The sequence below is a fragment of the Passer domesticus genome, chromosome 2 (genome assembly GCF_036417665.1).
Source record: "Passer domesticus isolate bPasDom1 chromosome 2, bPasDom1.hap1, whole genome shotgun sequence".
NCBI classification, from domain to species: Eukaryota; Metazoa; Chordata; class Aves; order Passeriformes; family Passeridae; genus Passer; species Passer domesticus.
The window spans coordinates 73,202,414-73,225,178 of NC_087475.1; the positions used below are offsets into that span (position 1 = coordinate 73,202,414).

The 22,765-nt window shown below is 40.4% G+C and overlaps 2 protein-coding genes across 5 annotated transcripts in view; both read left to right on the plus strand.

The window, feature by feature from the left end:
- The window catches only part of XPO4 (exportin 4), an 80,383-nt gene extending 71,791 nt beyond the window's left edge, over positions 1 to 8,592 (plus strand). For both annotated transcript variants that reach the window (XM_064409255.1, XM_064409256.1), the window contains one exon: positions 269 to 8,592. In XM_064409255.1, the coding sequence (XP_064265325.1) occupies positions 269 to 466 (198 nt within the window). In that variant the 3' untranslated portion in view covers positions 467 to 8,592. The remainder of the gene's footprint in view (positions 1 to 268) is intronic.
- A 3,598-nt stretch (positions 8,593 to 12,190) lies between these two features.
- On the plus strand, positions 12,191 to 21,901 carry EEF1AKMT1 (EEF1A lysine methyltransferase 1). 3 transcript variants are annotated; one of them, XM_064409264.1, is made up of 5 exons: positions 12,191 to 12,237; positions 16,161 to 16,313; positions 17,200 to 17,282; positions 17,934 to 18,214; positions 19,391 to 21,901. In XM_064409264.1, exons 2-5 carry the CDS (start codon positions 16,164 to 16,166, stop codon positions 19,516 to 19,518), a joined length of 642 nt encoding a protein of 213 aa, XP_064265334.1. In that variant the 5' UTR covers positions 12,191 to 12,237; positions 16,161 to 16,163; the 3' UTR covers positions 19,519 to 21,901. The 3 variants fall into 3 exon arrangements, with proteins under 3 accessions (XP_064265334.1, XP_064265335.1, XP_064265333.1); XM_064409265.1 differs by lacking the exon at positions 12,191 to 12,237 and adding an exon at positions 12,592 to 12,724; XM_064409263.1 differs by lacking the exon at positions 12,191 to 12,237 and adding an exon at positions 13,669 to 15,580.
- Positions 21,902 to 22,765: the final 864 nt, after the last annotated feature.

Genomic DNA, 22,765 nt, shown 5'->3' on the forward strand with positions numbered 1-22,765 from the left:
GCCAGAAGGCCCTTTGCCTTAAAATTCTCATCTTACTCTGCACTGCAAAGCACTGTGCCTTGCTTTGAAGACTTCTTTATTCTTACAAAATACTCAGCCTGTATGAAGAATTTTTATCTGGTTTAAAGGTAGGTGAAAGGCTGTGAGGACAGGTGAAGAGGTACTGATAGTTTTCTGTCACAGCCTTTATTCTGGATCTTGTCCTGATGAGAGAAGTTGTATATATCATATCTTTCTATTTTTATTTTTTTTAATGTTTGTTTAACAGGCAGAATATTCAGAGTTAGTTGAAACATTGCTGTCAACTCAACAAGATCCAGTAATTTACCAGCGGTTAGCAGATGCCTTCAACAAGCTTACTGCAAGCAGCACTCCTCCTACACTGGACCGTAAGCAGAAGATGGCCTTCTTAAAGAGTTTAGAAGAATTTATGGCAAATGTTGGTGGACTTCTCTGTGTAAAATAAACAACAAAACTCTATGCCTAATTTAGACCCTTTCTGCAAAATGCACTGAGAAATGCTGAATGCTGACTAAGTCTTGTACCTGTCTCTGGGTTCTTTGCAGCCATCTCAGATTCTAGAGAGCCTGGAAGTTTGAACATAACACCACGGAATAGGAGAGGTCAACTTTGAATCAGCTTCTGCTATTATGTGTTAACTGCAATCTGTCATACTTGGGTGTGGAAGGAAGAGAATGAATGGAAAATCAGAATTGAGTTTTTTCCATTTATGAGCAAACAGATATGGGCACAATGAAATAAATGCAGTGCCTTTCCCCCTGCACTGGTTTAAAATATGAGTGGTCATGTAAACATACAGATTTCTTTTCTACCCAAAATCATGTTAGAGTGTGGAGCAGATACATATAAAGCTCTAAACAGTTTAGCTGATTTTAAGCTTTATTTTTCCTCTCTTAAAGTTTGAGTTTGTGTTCCAATGGGAAAGAAAAACCAAATGGTATTTTAACTTGTGTTTAGTTCTGTTTTTCTACATCAACCTGACATTGCAGGTTTAATGCAATGCAGGTTTTTACATTATGTTCTGCTGCCTAAAGTTCAGAGAAAAAAAAAAAAAGGTGTATATTTTTGTTCCCCGAAAATGAACTTTAGGAACTGTAGCCATTTCATTGCCTTAATTTAAAAGAAAAAAAAAACTCATATACTTTAGGTAAGAACTTTAAGGCAAGATTTGACTCTTGAGAGTTGATTTAGGATGTTGGCACTGAGCTGCTGTGTACCTGTTGCAGCCCTTCATGTTGACGTGTTGTTTTGGAATGAGTGTCTAATGCAAGGTTCATGTGTAGTTTTACTTTCAGTATCTGTCTTGATTCTCACCTGGGTTGCACGCAACTGCAATGTATTTCTACACTGAACTGTTTGCTTAAGCAATAACAACCCAAAAGGTGTGAATTACTGGCAAACTTTGTAAAGTTGGGCATTAGCTAAAACAATTATGCTAGCACAGGGACATCTCAAACCCTTTTACTCAAGCATGTCTGTTTGACTCCAGTGGGGAAGAGTAATTGGGAAGTCTCTGCTGTAGGAGATTTTTGTTTTTTGCTGAATCTAGTCCCACTTCTGCAGACCTCTCCCAGCTGCTCTGCTCTTGCTTGGTTTTTTATATCAGCACTTTAGCTTTTATCATAACAGAATATAGTGTCCTGAGTATATAGAACCAACAAGAGAGAGCAGCACATGAATATGAAATGAAAGCAAGGCCTGCTTTGTCTTCTGTCATGAGCCAGAGGAAACTGAAGCAAACACAAATGCTGCATGTCTAGTAAAATTATTTTTGTGGAAATACACAGAGGCAGAAATGGGCCCTTCTGTTGAAGATCTCTGCTAGATTATGCTGTTAAATATTTTCCATGTGTTTTTACAGTTTATATAAAAAGTCTGGTATACACCTTTATATGGCTATGTATAGTTTCATGGTTGCAGTTCTGTGCCATTCTTCAGCTGTTCATCTCAGAATTAGTCACAATAGCCAGAATCTCACAACAGACACAAATCTCTAATACTGTGCTAAAAGTGATCTAAGGTTTGTTGGTGTTTTTGTTTGTTTGATTGGGGGTTTTTTTGTTGTTGTTTTCTGGCTGGTTTTGTTTTGTTTTTTTTCGTGTTTTTTTGTGGGCTTTTTTGGGCGGGGGGGGAGGCAGTGTTTTGGGGCTTTTTTTGCTAAGTTAAATCCATAAGTGTCTCAAGCATGGATCCACAAGGCCAAAAATGCCATCTCTTTATTATACTTTTCTCTTTTAATTTATGTGAAAACTGGGCAAGGGCAGATTTACACATTACAAAGTGACCATAAAACTCCTTAGATAATAGTGTGCCTTCCCAGGTAGTATTTCATTTCTAAGTTAACTTGCATAGTATTTTAGAAGATGAGAATTGCTCTCAATTTTTTCTTTAAACTCTAGTGCTTTTATTTAAAGGATTTCTTGACTGTGCACTTGCACAAAATACGATGATCCTGGCAGATCATTCTGTTTCAAACTGTTGTGATGGCTGAGTTTTTATTTTTAAATTGGGGTTTGCTGTTTTTGAAACTGCTTTTGGAGTTTTTCTGGTTTGTACATTGGATGGGGCAGAAGTTCTGAAACCTCATTTTTTTCAGATGAAGGGCGCTGAAGCCTGGGAACATCAGCAGCAGTAGGAGCTGCTGGTTTGTTATGATGTGCCTGACGTCAGGTATCTAGTCCGAAGTCTTCAAAGAGATCATAGCAAATATTCCCTGTTTTGGGTCTGAGTAACTGATACACTCAGTCATCCTTTCTTTTATAACTAGCTCTGTCACTATTGTTTTATTAATCCTAAAACTGTCTCACTATTTAAAAATATTTATTAACTTCAGAGGATTGAAATCTCTTGCATATTGTGATGAACAGGAGCACAAATTGAGTTTGTGTTCTGGGCAAAGTCATGTGCATACCCATTAATTTTCTTTTAAGGTCCATTGTGTTGTAACAAGCAAAAACACACCATTTTTGAGTATCAGTACTTTAGCTAAAGTATGGACACCCACTTTCAAAGACTAGTTTTAAAGGTGGTTTAAAAATTTCCTTTGCCCTTCATTTAAAAATATATGTTAAAGGAAAACTGTCCTAGTAAGCGTTTGGAGGTTTTTGTAGTTTCCTACTTGATGTTACACTTTCCTGGTTTTGAATTTTCCTTTCATTCTCATAAATTCAACAGGGATCTTTCCATGCCATTTTATGTTTCTTCTAGAGCAATGCTAAGTTGTCTCTGCCTAGTGACATCCATGAAATAGTTGCAAAAGCTTCTGGAAATAAGTCCTGTTCATTCATACTCCTCCTGATGACTGCTTCTACCTGAGCTATTTGACTTCTGTATCCCTACCTAAAAAAAAAGAAAAAAAAATCCTCTGTGATCTTCTACACATCCAGTTGCTGTAAATCAGGGATGTGAAAGCACACTGAGGTCCACAGGAAAGACTCAGACTGTAGTGAGCACTGAGAGCTGACTTGGCATAAGTGTTCTGAAAGTTTTATAGCATTGCATTAATTTTCCATTCACTGTGGAAAGTGAATAATGGTTCTAAAAATGCACCTGTTTTTTGAAGGAAGAAAAAAGGTAATTCAAACCAAGTTATAAATGCTGCATGATATAATTGCAACAAATATATTTGCCTAGGCTTTTCTTGCTGAAACAGATTATTGGACCAGTGTTTTCATTTTGAGACTAGCTTCTTTGCCATTTTGCCAGGTCCTTCCCCATTGCAATAGTTAGTTCTAATGCTGGCATAATAATTTTGTTCAGTCTATAGTTTTGAACACTGACAAGCATGACCATCAAGTTCAATAATAGAATTCAAGACCTTGTCGAAAGCACAGATACACAGGGACAGGGAGAAGTTGACTGGATGCATGAAACTTCCACTTTCATGTGCATTTATGCCTTAATTAGCTTCACTGAATTAGAATTCACCAGAATCTGCTACTTTTTGCCCAGAGGTTTGTGTTTCACCATTTAATGGTAAAGGGCTCACCTTTTTTCTCAGGAATGAGAAACTTGTTTTCTCAGCATGTCCAAATCCTACTAGTTGAAAGAGGGGTTTGAATTGGAGTCATCATTTTCATAGTGAGTAGAGCTCACTGAAGCCCCAGTGTTTACCTGGGCAAATCCCCTTATATCTAAGCCATGTAGTTCTAGAAAATAAGCTTGATCAGAGCAGTCAGTTGTCCATGTAAAATCTAGTTCTTTAAAAGGGAAAGCAAATTCTAATTTGTGGTCTGTTAAACTATTATAAAAAATACAAATTTGCAGCATTTTTCTTGTAAAACACTTCAAGTAATTTCAGGTTTGGTTAAGTGATTACATAAGAAGGGGAGGGGTTTTTTATTGAAGTAGCTTGATGAATATAAGCGCAGGAGTAGGAGCCAGGCTCCTCTAATTTTGTAATGTTTATCCTCTGGATCCTCTGTGGCCATTGGCAAATCACTAGAACTGTGTTATGGTTAAAATAGCATTAACACCTACCTACCTCACAGGGATGTTGTGAGGATTAGCCTATGCCTATAAAATGCATTGAGGATCTGAGATGCTATGTAAATATTATATACTTTAATTTTAGTTTTGTGAGGTGTAAGATTTACTGTAATGAAAACAGAAGATTTTCATAATGGTAAAGCCCAGTTGAGGCAGCAGTGGTGCAGTATTCCCAGGACTGATCTACTGCAGTACAGTAATGCTTGCTGTAAATTGTCATTATTTCAATTACAGCCAATTGAAATGGCAGCTTCTTAGATTAGGTGAGATTCCCCACCAGTGTGCCTCAGTTCTGATCTTCAAAGAGAGAGGACAGTTATTGGTTATTCAGGCTTTGGTGCCTCTGCTTGTGACAAGTGCTGCTTGCGGTGGTAGGGGTTTTGTTTGGTTTACTTTTGGTTTTCTTTACATTTTTTTGCAAAGAACAAATACCACACGTTTCTCCCATATCTGTTCCAGTCACTAAGTATAACCAAAGCCTAATGATTAATTAAATTAAAATTTAAAGAGCCAGCCCTGCCCCCCGTAAAATTGCATTTAAGTATCTTGTCCTCTGTCTTCAGTAAATTAGATTAATGTTTTCTAGCACTGATCATGAAGCAAATAATGAAGTGTGTTTTGCTCCAGAGCCTCAAACTCACAGCTATCTTATAAAGTCCTTTTTTCAGTATGAGATTTCTTGGGGCCCTAGAAACTGAGAAGTAAGATACCTCTGGCTTTCCCTTCTCTTCAGTGAATTAAAATTGATTCTGATTTTTTATTTCTTCCCATTCCCTACCCTGCTTTTCCTGTCCTTTTAAGCTGTTCTTAAGCAGATTTGGAAGGCCCTTCCAACCTCAAGAGGAATATACTACTACCCATGTAGTTTTCCAATCTCTTACAACTCGATACTTGAAATTGATAAAAACCTCTCTAATAGTATTTGCCACACATTTCAATCTCCCATTAAACCATTCTGGAATTTTCAATTAGGGAAAAAAACCCTATATTATTTGTTCTCTTTGTGCAAAATAAGAAACCTCCATGCAGTGAACATGCAGTTTTAAGGCAATAAATGCTAGTACTGCTGTTGGTCAAGTGTGTAAATATTTTAAATGTGTTGTTCAATACTGTGTTGAGTTTATATATTAAAAACACAGGGATTGAAGTGCTAGTTGATTTCAAGTATTGTTTTATCTGTACAGTTGAAGATATGAAGTTGCATAGAAGTATTTCACATTTTATTGCAATAAGACTTGGGAAATGGCTGTGTAATCAGGCCTTATCATGACTGAATTTTCAATTTTGAAATGATCACTTTGTGTATTTTTAAAATCCATAAGCAGGAAGAGGATAAAATTGTTTTCCACTAAAGACTTTTTTATTTTGTTTTGGCCACGTGTGATTTGTGTGTATTCTTGTTTAATATTTTTCTAAAATCTCACCTTTGTTGAATCCCTGAAAAAGCCTTTGTTATCCTTCCTTACAGTGGAAACATAACAAGCAACATTATGAAACCTTAGGCTACACATTTTGCTCTTTGGCTACAGTGAATGCACAGTAATTAGGTTAAAAGTTGGTGGAGTAACTTTACATCAGTACTTAAGGCATGAGCTTGTCCATCAACAGAAAAAAGTGTGATTAGGGGTGCAACAGCAGTATCTCACACTGGACTGCAATTACCAGAAATGACTGTGAATATATATTCAGATTAATCTTTTCCCCCATCTTCCAAAAGAAGTTTTAACAGTGGCTTTTCTGGTCACTATTATTGGTGGCATTTGTCTACTCAAAAGGGATACTGATTTCTGGGTCTTTAATTTGTGTGCGTGTGTATTTAATCTAAACAGTTTTTATGATGCTATCTGGCACAGAAATGTTCTCCAAGCTCATAATCTGTTCCTGTGTAAGGAACATCTAACAGCATGTTACTTCATGGATATCAGAAAAGTTCAGTTGCAGGCAGCAGTTCCTAATGTGCTATAATACAATTACATTTAAATAAACTACAGCAGTTTTCTAGTGTCCCCCTCTTACTTCCATGTACTCACATCATTTAGATAAAGGAAAAAAAAAAAAGCTTCACAAATTCTGAAAGTAAAACTACGCAACAACTGTGGTAGTGACAGCTTGCTATATATTTTGGCTGTATGTATCACTAGAATTTTACTGGTTTCAAAAGTAAGATTATGCAGTTATATATTTATATTAGCATGGTTTCGTTCAGTGAATATTTTGGGGAGGAACAGAAACATTTAAGGTAATTTTGAGGAAATTCCTGAATGGAATTGGTAAGACTAACAGCAGCGTATCCAAGAGCCTTTCATGTAGAAAATTGAACTATTCTGCTTTACCTTAAATATGAGTTCTGGAATAAACTTGAACGATTTGGGTACAAAGCCTTTATTCACACTTGTTTGTCTAAGTATACACAAACCCCATCAATTTTGCCTTTTTGAAATTTATATTGGCTTCAGTTGTGAGTGATGGAGTTGGTGGTGGATTTTTTTCTTCAGTGATTTGCCATGTCTTACAAGCAGAAAAGTACAAAAGCTCAACCCTCCAAGTGGAATTTGTCTGGACAGCCAGCCAAGGAGGAGGTTGTACATTAACTAGAAGAGGGAAGGAGAAGGAGAAGAAAGTGATAACTTTGCAGTCTTATCCAGAAAAAGAAAAACAGATCAATCTACAAGTGTAATTACGTAATGTTTAACATGACATCTTGAAAGGGATTAGTAAAAGCCTGCCATTTTATCAACAAGTTTGTTGGGGGAAAGAGTACTGTTTTTGGAATTCTGAAATGAAATGCGATACTATGAGTGTACGTTTTGTTAAATAATAAATTCCTCTTTATTTTGGAAAACATTCCAGACAAATCTATATATCCAAAGAGAACAAGGAAGCTACCCACTGTGATGGATACATAATTCATTACTAGTTTTTCTGCTGTCTATATTTGAATCTTGTGGAACAGTTGTTTTCACTTTAACATCTATCAGATGGTATTGGATTTGATTTTCCTGACACGCTGTTGCCTTGACAAGTTGGGTGGGTGTGATGTACTTCCCTTTTTCTTCCTCTCTCTGTCTGGCCTACTGTTAATGGTTGTAAAGACAAATATGTTTGATTTGCTTTAAGTTACTGTTTTGGATGTTGCAGTTTAGGTTTGTGGCATATTCAAACTGCTTCCTGTCTCTGTGTTTGGTGTTTCCTGAATGAAAGTCATCACTAGACTCCAACACAAGTATAGATTTGAAAGCCTCACTGGTAACTTGGTTAATAAGCTGTCAGGACATTTGCTTTAGTTTTGGAACTGCACCAATACTACTAATGGTCTTTTGTTCATTGAAATAATTGTAACTCACAAAAAAAAAAACAAACCCCAAAGCCAAAAGCCCACCACCACACTGTGGAATCTCTAGGAAGATCACTGATGTCCTCACACAAGATCAACACTACTTTGGGGAAGGCTTATATTCTTCTGCCACTTTAAGGAAAGACTGTTCTTCTGAAGTACTTTTTGCCTGCTTTTAGGCTGTTATGCACTTTCATGATTTCTTAACAAACTACTGTTAAAATGTACTGTAACATGGATTTTGATAAGCGCACATGTATTTAAACAATTCACTCAGCCTCAGGAAAGCTGGAAAAATTGGATACCTGTTTTGTATCTTGGTTAAAATGTTTGTTACCTGCATCTCTTAAGATGGCCAGATAATGTCTAGATCCTGCGAGTGTAACTATTTGAGATACCCGTATAGTCTGTAAAAGGAGGACAGTGTAATTTTGCTTTAGGGACAGAGAAAAGGGTGTCCTTCTCTTATTTTTCTTAGAGGTATATATACAGTCGGAATTGGAGTTTCAAAAGCAGAAAGCAGTAATAAACCCCATTTACTGTTCGGGAAAAGAAATGTTTTGTTTCGTAACACTATCTGATTTCTATTTTCTTCCTTCTCCTTAAAGAACGTGTGTGAAATAACTGCAGAGGTATGTGTAGGAAAAACTGTAAAATCTGCTGCTGTACATGTTTGCTACTTGACTGCATTTTCTGTTCCACTTTAATTTTACTGGTTTTGCTAAATATATTTTATATATTTTCCTTCCTGCTTCTTGTGATGGCAGAGTGATTACATCTTTTGGGGGGAAAAGCAAAAACAGCCATGACAAGGCTTTGGGGCCAGACAATTCCATGAAGGTTGGATGTTCCTATGCATCTCAGGACATTTTTTAGAGAGAACTTGGTAAAATTTATGGGGATGTGAAAACATACAGAAGTATAGATACTGGTAATTCTGTTGAAGGGTTGGGTGGGTTTCTTTTTTCAAATACTTGTAAAGTCTGTTTGAAATGTCCATACCACTAGGTGGTATTAAGTGACTAGTGGTCACTTATGTAGAGCATTTTTCTGTCTGAAAGCTGTAGCCCTCTGTGGAGCCTGAATCACTTCCAAGGAATGCACAAAGCCTGGCAAAATAGAAAGAAGTCACGGGGGTCCTGTATCACTGTCATGTTTCCAAGATTTCTATCTTAGAAACATACAGCTGGGACTCCATGAACTACTTCAAGATGAAAGCTTGCTCGTGTACTTGAATTCATGGAGTGACTGCAAGCTTTGAAGAGGCTGACTGGCAGTCTGTCCTTCCGTGGTGCCACAAGGTCTTGGGAAGCTGTGGTGCACCTGGCCCACACAGGTACCCCCTGGGGCTCCAACACATTTGATTCCCCATCTGTAGGGGGAACAGCTTGGGAGTGAAAGTAAACATGCAGCAAGCTTTGCTTACGAAGAGGAGGTGTTGCAGGTTGTTTTCTAAGTAGAATATTTTCACTTTGCTCTTTTCCATCATCAGAAGTAGGATTATGTTATTAACTAGAAATAATCCTTGTATGGTTGTAAAGCATTGCATGCTTCACTGCCTTCCAAATCAATGTGCAGTTGGTGTGCCAGCCCTAAACATGTTGAGGGTTTTTTTTTTGTGGGGGTTTTTGGGCTTTTTTGGGAAAAAAGTTAATAGAAGTTTTTTAGACTTAATGGCAACAGGAAAGATTCTACAATAAGAATTTAATAATCTATTTTCATATTAATTAAACCTGATTATACTCTTTCATATGGCGATGGGTTGTGCTACAGTGAAAACAAAACTAGAATTTCATTAGTAGAGAAAAAATGCAACAGAGTAAAACTAAAAACTCAAACTCCAAAACAGAAATGCCTTGTGAGTGACAAGTTGCTATTGCTTTGCAGGGTGGAACTGTGTTTTTAAACACTGATTCTGATCTAGCAAATGCATTAGTGAAGATGCAGTGATCTATGTCACCAGGTTTGTCTCAAGGACACCAGTATCACTGCTGTGTGACATGGGTCTGTCAGTGAAAGGACAGGGGAGATAGCCTAACTGGAAATGCCTGCCTGCAAAAAATATTAGGGAATAATAAAACCCAGTTATTAATAAGACATTTCTTTCAGGGTGCCCTTTATAGGTATTTCTGTGTTTGTGTTTTATTTCTCCTCGCATCCCAAAGAAATTGCATCCAGAGATAACATGTTTTCTTTCCTTCCTACAGGGTCACTTGAGCTCCTTTGGAGCTTTCCTTCTAGAACTGTCTTGTAACAGGATTCAAGCAAGGACTGTGTTTGCTGCCAAGTAGTATTTGATATCATAACCTAAATAATGTCACCCTGTCAGCCCATCCCCAAGCCCCCCCACAGCCATGTGCCCTTGTGTGATCTGTCTAACCTTGCTGGTGAGCAGGAATTGCTTGCCAAGGGGCACTCTGCTGCTCTGGGAAATCTGGACTGGGAGTGTGTGTCATCCCAGTCTCATTTCTACTTTCATTATCAGCCCTGTGCAGAATGTTTTTCATGTAAAATGCCTTACAAACATGAATGAAATAGGAAAATTACTGAAGTGTCACTTCAGTGTAGTACCTAAACCACAGTTTTTGCTGCACTCAGTAATGCTACACAGGTATCAATATCAAGACAATTGTCACTTTCCACAATGCAGGGAAAAGGGGTTGGTTGGTTTGTTTTAAATTACAGCAGTGCTGGTAGCATGAATAGATATGGATGCCCTCCATATGTGACAGTCTTCTGTGCTGGGATGAAGACCTTTATTGTCAAGAGCTTTCAAAGACAAAGTGGGCAATGCATTGAATGCCAGATCCAGATGCAAAGAAGTCTTTTAAACCAAATGAAAGTGCCCACAGTTCTCTGCTCTCGTGAAAAGCTTTGTTTCCACATGAGGGAGGTTAAAAATATGGAGATCTGAAGGAAAAATAGGCTTATCCCCATATCCGGTGCTGGCAAGAAAATTGTTTCTCTGCTGCTTATGTAAGCTGTGCTGTAAAAATATTTTATCATTAATTTAGTATTTCTGTCTTCCAAGGCAGTAGTTCTGTTCATTAATGCCCAGTGCTGAGCCTCTGACGTTCTGTTCAGCCACAGTGAAATGTTGTGGCAGGTGAAGACTGAGCAGGCTGTAGGTAAAACAGCAGTTTCTTATTCAGCTCACTGCTGATACAACTTCTGGCTCTGGAGAACATGAGGAGAGCCTGCTGCTGGGCTAAATAATCTGATGGGCAACCTCCTGTGAGTTGGATTCTAGGGGAGTCACTGAGTGACAGAGAGACAACACTATGCACATGACTTTCACAAACATCAGACTTTATAAAGAAAGAGTGAGAAAAATGGGAGAGCTTTTTGCCTTGGGGCAGTGAGATCATGAGAGATGCCAGAAAAGCATGTTGTGCCTACACGTGAGAAATAGGAAAGTGGGAAGTTTTTATGACCAAAGGGAAACATATAGTTTCCCCTCTGCTTTAGTGAGACCCCACCTGGAATACTGCTTCCAGCACTGGGGTCCCCGGCACAAGGACATTGCCCTGTCGGAACAAGTCCCAGGGAGGGACACCAGGAGGATTAGAGGCAGGGATACCTCTCACATGAGGGAAGGTTAAGAGAACTAGGATTGTTCAGCCTGGAAAAGAGAAGGATTTGGGGTTACCTAACTGTGGCCTTCCAGTACCTTAAATGAGCCCACAAAAACGATTGAGAGAATTTTTTTACATGGATGTTTAGTGACAGGACGAGGGGGAATGACTTCAAACTGAAAGCAAGTATGTTTAGATGAGGAATTAGAAAGAAATTCTGTACTGTGACAGTGGTGAGGCACTGGAACAGGTTGCTCAGGGAAGCTGTGGATCGTCCCTGAAGGGGGATCAAGCCAGGTTGGATTGAAGCACCCTGGGATAGTCGAAGGCGTTCCTGCCCACGGCGGTGGGGTTGAAACTAAATGTTCTTTAAGGTCCCTTGCAACCCAAACCATTCTATGATTTGATGAAGTTAAACAAGGAAGGTATTTTAAAGCTTGCTGTCTTTTGAAAGCATCTAAGAATGGGGTCGAGTTCCGTTTGTGTGCAAGAAAGGGAGCTTGTTCCAGCCTGCTAAAGCTGTATAGAAATGGGAAGCCGGGACAGGCGAGCCGGATGTAGAAAACCAGTTTGGGGCGCAAGTCAGAGGCTGGCGGCTGCTGAACACTTGCCATCTGCCTCGAGGGACGCCTGTGCTCTCCGAGTGTGGCAGGCGGGGTGCCTGAGGCTGTCTGGCCCCAGCCCAGCTCCGCTCCCTGTCCCGTCCCTCATCCCGGCCCACACGCCATTCCCGGCGCGCTGTCCCCGGCCGGCGCGGCGCGCGCGGCGGGGGGCGGGGCCTGGGGCGAGCCGCGCGCGCGCGGAGGGAGCCGGCCGGCGGTGAGTGGCGCGAGGGCCGCGCGCGGGGCGGGAGCGCGGCACGGGATTTCCCCCTCCCCACCCTGCGCGCGCCCGTGCCCGGGAGCGCCGTGAGGGCGGCGGCGCTGCCGGCCGGGGTGCGGCGGGGCCGGGCGGCGCGGAGCCCCCTCAGCGACCCATCATCTCCCCCTCACCGACCCATCATCTCCCCCTCACCGACCCATCACCGCTGCACCCCGCGGGCGATGGCGGCCCAGGCGCGGACGGGCTGGCCGGGGTCACCCCGTGCCCCCCGCGGGGACTGTGTGGCTGCAGGGTGCCCTCAGAGCACGGGGCAGGGGACGGCAGGAAAGGTCCCGGCCTTCTCCGGAAGCGTCCGTGTCCCCTCAGGCACGTGTAGGGGGGACCGGCGATCCCAAGCCCTGCCTGAGCATATCATACTTTCCTTTTGTTTGAAGTAGCCACCAGGCCTCTTGACTTTTAATCCGCTGCAGTTTCTGCGGTTTTGGTAATCCTCTGAGTGCTTCTCTTCTATGAACTTACTGTGTGACTTTGACACACTGTGAAATTCCGGCTTTTGAGGTATCAGGGCACAAGTCCAGATATTGAGTAGCTTTCCAGTGTATCAGATCAGGACTTCCCTGCCTCCAGGCAGGTTGTTGCATCCCCTTCCAGGTGATTTTCATTAGGGTTGCCCACAACGGGCCAGCATTTCTCGGTGTGTGCTACAAACACCGTGGATGATGAGCTGCTTGTCTCAAAGACTGACTTGGGCAGCTGGGAAAAAACGCAGACAACTACATTTAACTCCATTTCATGCTCTCTGTCTTTTGATCAAGGTTACTCTTAGAATAAGATCTTTTCTGAAGTTGCACATATGCTTTTTATATTCTTAGTAAAAGATCTAAAGGGCTAACACTGTCCTCTTCCTCCTTCCCAGCGATGAACAGCATGGCTATCCAGATGTATTCCTATTCCATGGCCTTTTAGCAGTCTTTCCTAATGTTTTCTTATCACCTGTTCTCCACGTGGTCATAACTACAGGTGAAAAATTGGGGACCAGACTGGTATTTTTTCCATGGTGTTTCTTTTAACTTTGAGGGTTTTTTTCCTCTATTTCAGAATTTGGCTGTATAAAAATAGACTTTTCATACATGACCGCTATATTGTTAAATACATTCAACATCTTTGTGTGGACAAGGCCTTGGAGTCTCCTGTGCTGCTCTTATCTCTCTTAGTTTAGTTTTTGTTTCCTTTGCAGAGGTTTCACTCTGTAGTGATGACATTTGCCTGAACAGTGCATCAGCTAATAAGAGAGATTGATCTGTGCACAGGGGAAGGGACTGAGGAGTCTGCAGGGACCTCCCCCCTTCATCCTGCCTGCTGCACTGCAGGCCACACCTCTCACCCCATTTTACCCTAGGAACACAGCCCTGCCTGCTCCTGTTCCACTCTATCTGCGGGAGCTCACCTCCTTTTCTGGTGTTTTCCTTCAGGTGAACTATGGCTTCACCATGAGAATCATTTTCTAAACCTTACGCAGTGTTCTTGAGCTGTTCTTGGATATCTGATTGTCCCCTCTGTGGCTTCCAGAGAGTGTCTGTGTGAGGACAGAGCATGGAGGGACCCCGGGCAAGCAGGGATTGGTCAGCTGCAGCCTCAGGGGCCTTGGGAATTACGGGTGCAAAGATTCCCTAAGTGCCAGAGGCACTGTGGGCTTCTGTGCTCCTTCCCATCCTCCCACAGAACTTTCAGGATTGCTTTTGGACTTGAGAGCAGTGAACTTCATGGAAGAAATAATGAACAGATTTCAAGCAGTAGGACTGTCTCCCTTGAAGGAATTTACAAGTCTTGTACACATAAACTCACTTTAAGGGTTTTCTGATGTAGTTCTAAAGCATGAGAATGTCTTCATGCTAATAACCTGAGTCAGTATATACCTTCAGAAAAATATATTGAATTTTGGAGGCATTTGTAATAGCTGTATGTAATATTTCTACCATATGTTCTGAGTTACCTCTCCTTGCAAAACCTCACAGTTAATTACTTCTTGGTTCCTAAGGCTTTAATTTACAAACCAAAAGGAAGAGTTTAAAAAAATCAACTAAAAATTATTAATAGATAAAAGATGTCTATGGCAGTATGCCTTTTTGTCTTCTGAAACAATGGCAGATTCTTCATCAGCAGCTTTATCTGTGAGGGTTTCAATTAATGGACATGGATTTAGTCTTTGCAAATGCCAGTATGGGCTCACTGAACAGAAAATCAAAAAATTTCAACTTTTGGCTTAAAAACTGAAGCTTTCCACCTGTTTCAGTTTCTTAGAGTCAGAGCATGGTTGTGTTCTTACTTAGGGGGTAATAGCAAACCAGATTACTGTATGTATCATTCAGTTAATAAAAAAATGTTGTGAGTTAAGGAGTGATTGTAAATTTCTACCATGTCCTAACAAAAATAAATTGTTCTATAGGACCTAAAATGGTCATAGTGTTGTGTATTGTCAGAGCATTGTGGCTAGAAACTGTGTTATCTGTCTGGACATACAGACAAATATAACAAATATTTTAAATAATACATAATTTAATAATGTAAATAGTCTTAAAGCATTGGTGTTTTGTTCTATGAAAAACTAGGGGGAAAATAATGATTTTGGTTTTGCTAAGTAGCTTGACTCCGGAATTCTCTTGCATGATGCTGATGCCATAGATGGATCTTTGGGCTGTGAGCAATTCCCTGTTTGGCCAGCCTGGCCTGAGAAGCCAGCAAGTCAGTAAATGATACTGTGGAAAAGCCAGGTCCTGCAGATAAGAGCTTTCCTTACTAGGAATTGGCAGAGTTATCTCACAGTGCCAGGGGAAGGTACCATTTTTCCAGCAAGCAGAAAGAAGCTGTTTTAGGAAACTTCATCTTGAAAGCTTTTTAGAGCAGAAGGAAGGGTGGAAGGGGAGGAGACTGCCAGTGCAGGAGCTCTCCTTGTAACTCAGGGAATGAGGAGAAGAGCCGTGAGCAGCTCCACTTGAAATTACTCAAAACGTTCACTCACTGTTCAGGTCGCCAGCGGTTCTCGGTGACTTTTCCATCACGCAGGCGTATCCCTGTCTGCATCTCCAGGCTCTGTAAAGGCATTGCTCCTGTGCTGGTCCTTAGGCTGGATGCAGGGAAAATGGGTTTCTTGGGAGAAGAATATTCCTCAGTTTTCTCCGGTTCTTTTCACGTGCTGAGTCCTTTCTGGCACCTCCGTTCCACGAGGTGGCACCGTTCCCGGGGAGAGGCTGCTCTGCTGCCTGGGGTCAGAGGGCTCAGGGATGCTGCCTGGCAGCACGCACTTCAGGAGCTTTCTGGAAATGGCTGTACTTTTCCACTGGTACATACCGTGTCTTTTTGGAGCTTCTTGACTGCCTTTTTTTTTTTTCTTTTTTTTGTTTGTTTGGGTTTTTTTTCCCCTTGTAGGTTTGTGGCATTTAGAGGAATCTTTTTATGGCATGGAAGCTAAAACCAGGTGATGCTGAGCTAGAATGCAAGTTTACTTCATTTGGAGTCAAAATTGTGTGGCTTTTGAACATGGGAAGGAATGACCAATAGCTGTCATTATTTCTAGGAAGGGAGGGAATAATTTCTATAGGTTTTTCCAGATCCACAGGAAACCAAGAACTGTAAGGTCAACTTCCCTGTAAGAACACAAGCTAAATTTATGTTGTATAGAAAGGGAACAGTGTTGTTGCTCTTCCTGAATTCTCTGTGGAGACTTGTTATTTCCAGTTGGCCTCACTGATTTAAGAGTGCTTAAGTAGAGGGAATAAGTTTTCTTTAGTTAGGAGGTTTTCCTAGTTAGCTGCATTCCTGGTGGAAGTTGTTTTACCTCACGAAATTATGCTGTTTTAAAAAACATTCACGATTGAAAAGGGTTAATTTAATTAATTTCCTTTTTCTTGTTGACATCTAAGAAAATGGACGATGATGATGACGACATTCCCCAGCTTTCATCCCATACATTGGCTGCCCTCCAGGAGTTCTATTTGGAGCAGCAGGAGAGAGAGGGCATGAAGACCTCCCAAGGGTTTAATCAATATTCCATTGGCTCAATAGAAGAAGACTGGGTAAGAAACTATAAATTTCAGTGAGTGCAGCACAGAGTAGCCCTGACCAAGTTTCTTTTGTGGCTGGATAATGAAATGAAATGAAATTAAAGAGGGGAACACTCAAGATGTTGCTATTAATGGATGACAACACTGTAGGGAGATTTACTTTAGTATTAAATCTGTTTGCTCCACATGTGCATGAGGGGTACAAACTGAAAGTACCTGGAGAGGGAATAAAGCTGCTAACAGAAGCATCTGTCCCTTCTGGAAATTTTAACTCCAGCCTGGCATGTGATAGTCGTAAAGACTCTTCCCTGAGTCTGAGACAGACATAGTGTAACAAGAGCAAGTGATCTTCCCTTTCACTTTTTTTTTTTTTCAGTGTGTGTGTGTGTGTTATTTCTTTTATTTGTGTGGATGGCTGTTTTGCTGCTTGTTTTCATTTGTGACAGACTGATTTCTAATTTGTCTCTGGGCTGGGTTTTTTTGGTCTTCCTTTTTCTGATCGTTCTGATTTGGTTTTCTTATCCTTGTCTTCCTATACTGTCACTTTTCAAGGGCTTTTTTCCTTGTCTGCTGAGGGAACTCAATTTAAGAACACATAAATAATGTGCATCTGCACGTTGGCTTTGAAATACCTTGTGAGTGGTTTGGGTTTCTTGGTTTTCCTGACACTGCAGTTCATGCTTTGGAAACACAGAGTGTAAGGTACCTGCTGCATGTCACTAGATTACAGAGGTAGGAAGACTGTCAGGAAAACAGTCACCTTTCCAGCTTTACAGGTTGTGAACTGAGAAGTTGTTGTGGATTATGGTTTTCTTCAGTTATGAGTCCCCACGTGTAACTCTGCACAGCACAGCTAGACAATTTGATGTTGTTTGTAACTGTGCATTGTCTTTCTCAGCAACTGAGCCAGTTTTGGTACAGTGATGAAACCGCATCATGCCTGGCTAAGGAAGCAGTTCTGGCAGCTGGAAAAGGTGGCAGGTAGGTTTAATAATTGTGTTGTAGATTTAACATGTCTGCTCTGCAAATATTTTGCTGCTATGTAGACAAGAGCATGCAGTTTAATTCATTGCTCATTGCACTTCAGTTTTGTTCAGCTGAGGTACTGCAGACCTGCTTTGATGTTATTTAGTTAATAGTTTATACTGATCTTCCTCTTTGTCATTTCATTGAATGTTGTAGCCTGTGCCTTGTAAAAGTTTACTATAAATCTTCATAATTTTTTGAGAAATACAAAGTGCTTCAGAGCACATTATTGACTTGTAATTATTTTCTTAGTTTTTATATTATGTTTGTGTAGAACACATGGAAAAAACTTGGTTTTCTTCCTACTTCTATAAACAGTAATTTTTCATTTTTTGAGTGTACTTCCGTGCTTTTCTGAAACAAGACTTTCTCTGTAGTTAAGCTTAAGATCTTTATGTAGCATGGGGTTGAACAACTAATGACTTTCATACTTAAAACTTTGTTACTAAGGTAATTAATTATTAGAATGGAGTAAGAATACTTTACATTTTTGGGACTAATGTTTAAAATGTTTTCCCAAAGCCTCTCTGAGGACTGCTGTAGAGTTTTGTTGCTGTTGTTTGCCTTTTTAAATGATAATTTTAAGTTATTGTGTGTTTTTTTCAGGATAGCATGCATTAGTGCACCGAGTGTGTACCAGAAACTGAAAGAGCAGGATGGTGAGGATTTTTCCGTGTGTATACTGGAGTATGACAGAAGGTTTTCTGTGTATGGAGAAGAGTTTATCTTCTATGATTACAACCACCCTTTGGACTTGCCTGAAAATCTCCTGCCACACAGTTTTGACATTGTAATAGCAGATCCACCCTATCTGTCTGAGGAATGTCTTCAAAAGACTGCAGAGACCATCAAATACCTAACAAAAGGAAAGATTCTGCTTTGCACAGGTATAACTAATAAAAATATTAGGTCATCTTAAGTAGTTTTTTTCTCTCTTTCTAATGACAGACTTACATGAGACAAATACTAACTCAATAATGCTGAATTATCATCAATTTAAGGAGGAATATGTGTCCTAAGCTTTTTATTTGAGTACTTGAGTTCAACCTTCATTTTAAACAGAAGTGCGTTTTAATAGTTCAAGTCAGTACTTTTTTCCTATGGTATTATGAATTCTACTAAATTTTTGAGGAATTATAAGATCATCCAGCAAAATTCCAGAAATATAATTTTTCTTGTAGAAGGGCCACTCTCTGTAATTGCAATGATTGAAATCTGGGAATGGCAAACATAGGTGCAAGTTGTTGTTTGTGTCTTAGGCATTGAAATACAGCAGGAGGAATTAAAAAGCAGTGATAAAAATAAAAAACAGATAACGAGATATCTCTACTTGTGTTTCCTTCTTTAGGAAGGTGCACTTGCTGTTTTGAGAAGTGATGTGTGTCTACCCAAATCATGGCTTTTCTTCTTTTCTGTGTTGTTATTACTGTATTGTTATCTGAAGAGCTCCAGGAAACCTTTCCAAAAAGCAGAGGTCAAAGCCCCTCTGTACATACAATTTGAGGGAAAATTGTATGTACAGAGCAGGCAAAATAAAGAAAAATTAAAAGAAAGTGGCCTGCTCCTTGGTTTAAGTGCACATGGCAGTCACACACAAGGGTGGTTCTCAGAAGTTTTCCCCTAGAATGGATAAGTGGTCCTTCAGTTTACTGCTCAAAGCAGGGATTTCTCAGTGTGTAGCTGCAAATATCACTCCGTGGTTTATGTAAGTGAAAGAGTAGATGTAATCTGTTTGCATTTCCCACGGCTCCCTACCATTTAACTTCCTTGGAATGTAGCAAGAAGACTGAGTTCAAGTTTGGTTTGTGTAAAAACAGCACTGATACCCTCTACTTATTTTTATGAAATTTCTTGGGCATTCATTTCCTTGGGATTCTTCTAGATTTACTTTAAGTTTCCCAACAGATTCTGTTGTTAAGGAAGGCTGAGAGTGTAGTTGCTTGAAGCCTGCCTTCCTTAAAAAAAACAGGCTGCCTATGCATGCATTTGGGGGGAGCTATTTAAAAAGTTCAAACATTCTGTTAATGTTTTTTCTTATTGAATACCAATTATTTTTGCTGCAGGTGCAGTCATGGAAGAACAGGCAGCAAAGCATCTTGGTGTGAAGATGTGCAAGTTTATTCCAAAACACTCACGAAATTTAGCCAATGAATTCCGATGCTATGTGAACTATGCTTCTGGACTGGACTGATTTTCCTAAGATCATCTACAAACCTACAACTTTTTCAGTCAAGCTTCTTTCTGTTTACTGTCAGTCATGCCACATTTCTCAGGGCTGAAATAGTCAGCTCTGAGTACTGTTTTCTGGGATGGCTGGAATCAACACGGTGTGATAGCCTCTCTCTTTTAAATGAGTAAGCATTTGCAGTCACTGTGTTTTGTATTAGATAAATGCAGACCAAGCAATGCAGGTGCTGGATAACGGAAACTTCTTTGTTAGTTTCATTTTAACTGGTAGCTTTTACCATTTGAGGACACATCAGTGACCTCTTTGACGTGATTTTAGCTTGTAACAACATATAGGTGTTTGCCTTGCAGGCGTCAGAATCGTCATTGCCAAAGAACGTGATACTTCTGTAGTAGTGTGACCCACACATGTCCCTTAAATCTTGAATCACAATGGCTCTGATTAAATATAATGCTTGCTTCTTAATAATTTCAATATCAAACTGAAGAGGATCTACAGATATGTCAAGTTACAAGAATGGTTATGATTTTTCTTCCAGTTGTCTGGTGTTATCTTTTTCTCCTGTTCCACAGACAGCAGCAGAGCAGTAGAATAGAAGCATCTTAAAAATCATTGAATCTTACAAGGCCACTGAAGAATAACATATTTATAAACTCCCACTGTTTCAACTAGAAAAATGTTAGATTTTATATTCAAGGTTTGGACTATATTTCAATCAAAATAGATGATACAGTGGAAAAGCTTTGCTTTGCATAAGTAGAGATTTTTGATAACTGAGAATTTTAAAGCCAGTTTTGACTAACCTTTTGACTGCACTACAGAAGTATTTTTGGGTGGAAATTAGTTCATAAATTTCAAGGCACTCAATACTTTTATAATCTCTAGAAACATTCTACAAAACACAAGCACTTGTCTTTGTATGTCACACTGTGTAAAGGCATCTACAAAATTAATCACATAAAATCAAGTACTAAATTTATTGTGTGGTGGGAATAAGCCTAATTAAGCTTGTGAGATGAGACTTTTTATAAGGCAGTGATAATGCTCATGTTTCTGCTGTTTGGATGCAGATTTTCCCATCTGGAGGAGTAAACATCTGAGCAGGAATAATGTAGATGGATTCTAATCCTCTCCCAGTGCTCAGAGAAGGGTGTTTGTCTGAGCTGAACACAAGAGTGGTTCGTAAATACCCACCCAGGCCACTGTAGCTCTCCTCCCCATTTTCCAAAAGATCTGTTTGCTTCCTGAGGCAAACCCTCCTCACGTTTTATACCTGTCGCTTCCTCCCTACGTGTAGTGTTCCTGGGTTCCATGGTAACAGTTTTGTTCCTCTTTCACACGCCTTGGTTTCTGTCAGGCTGGTCACAGGTGTTGTAAAAACAAGGGAAGTGCAGGAGGAAGCGCTTGCAGAGCAGGCACCGGCCTCTCCTTTCTGCTGTGTGAGCCCAGGGCCCATACAGTCTTGCCTTTCAAACCAGATGCCATCCTTGCTGCTGAGCCAGAATTCCCCTGAAAATGACTGTCCACAGGTGAAATACACCTGGGTTTAGTTGTTTCTGGGAGGCCACATCATCACTTTCATCTGGCCAGTTTGAAAATGAAGCAAACCAGAATGGTGACTGCGTAGCTCTTGGCACTAACCTGTACTTTAAACTGGTTTATTACCTCAGTGTCTTGCGCACCAAACACACGGAGACAATGAAGAAACTCATGAAACTTCATTTTTAACTGCATAGAGGCTTCAAGTGGGACAGGTGTGATTGCCAGAAGGGATGATGCTGTTCCCCTGCCACCCACCTAAATTAGAATGTGCTGTTCAAATCAAAGCCTCACCTATTTTGCTGCTTTGTTCGCTTCACTTTGGTAAATGTGTATTATTGGGCTCTCCACAGCAGAGTTAAAAGTCAACTTCGCTAACTTCATCAGAGATATTTCTTAAAAAGATAAAAGTGCACCATTCAGTTGTACCAAGAAGTTCACTTCCAAGAAAATCACCGCTGCTTCTCACATGTAGGTCAGACTGTTTGAAAAGGGGCTCTGTGAAGATGCATAGTTACGGAACTGAGGGTACAAGAAAATCTGTGCAGATGCACTCAACAGAGCAGCCCGTTGTCCACCAGCTTCCCTCTTAAAAGCCTGGGGAGTGCCCACAGCTGCCCAAGCAGGGTTTGACTAGTGGCATTTACAGCTTTCATCAGTGATGGGAGGTAAACTATTCTTGTCTTACTTGATTCAAGGAAGTAGCTGTTTCTGAGAAGGGTACAAGTCACAAAATCCATAGTGAGTTTGTGTTTGTGCCAGCGTGGTAACTAAGAAATAGTATGTGACAGCACAACCCTCTTTTCTTCTGTAACAGGATTGTGAATAAAAATGTCCGTGTCAAATAGTGACTGACTCCCGGGGGTGTCTCATGGAGGGACTTTCTGTTGGAACAGACTGTGGTGAAGTGTCAGCACCGTGCTCCTTTTCCTGTGGCATTTATGACTGCACAGCCATGTGTGCTACAGCCTCTTTAACTACCCTGGTCCAGGCAGTTATGGCTGTTCCCTCATCCCAGCAGGATTAATGGGTGTTTATACTTTCTGAGCACATCACAGCCTTTTCCCCTTTTCCTCCTGCTGCTTTCATGTTCATGTTCGCCCATGCAATTCCATGCTTATGTGTAGCTGTAGTTCTTCTCCTTTTCAGACAGACACCTTCAGGTCATGACTGGCAAGGAAACCCAAACTAGCATCTCAGGCTTTCCTCAGCCTTCCTGAATGATAGGAATTTTCCAAACTACCTTAAGCGATACTACAGACAAGAAAATAATCTCATTACCAAGGATATTGTTCTGTGTTTTGTGGCTCCTAATGTATTCCAGGGACAACCTTGTTGAAGGAAAAGATTTTCCTGGCACAACAAAAAAATTTCTCAAATCAGCTGCAGCTGCCAGATAGTTCTAGCTTTGAATTGTTTGCATTTATTGGGCCTGGGAGTTGGTTCAGTGAGGCATTTCATGTCTTCCTTCTGTCAACAGTTTGTGAAGCCTTGAAGCAACTCCAAAGAACACTCCCTCCCCCATGCAAATTAAGGCAAGGCTGTGGCAGCTGTAACCAGAGGGCTGGAAGCTGGAAAATGTCACACCACATTTGAAGTGAAACTGATATAAATCCATGATGTGATAACCTTGTTAAAAAAAAAACAATTACAAACAAATGCAAACTACATTTAACACTCAACCTTTCCCACATGAGTAATGTGGAGAGAC

What these genes read in the sequence shown, in the direction of transcription:
- EEF1AKMT1 (XM_064409263.1), top strand. Translation starts at nt 15,380, where the DNA reads ATGGGTTTCTTGGGAGAAGAATATTCCTCAGTTTTCTCCGGTTCTTTT. An exon ending in ATGGCTGTACTTTTCCACTG is followed by an intron (nt 15,581 to 16,160) that starts GTACATACCGTG and finishes TTGACATCTAAG; the next exon opens with AAAATGGACGATGATGATGA. An exon ending in GCAGCTGGAAAAGGTGGCAG is followed by an intron (nt 17,283 to 17,933) that starts GTAGGTTTAATA and finishes TGTTTTTTTCAG; the next exon opens with GATAGCATGCATTAGTGCAC.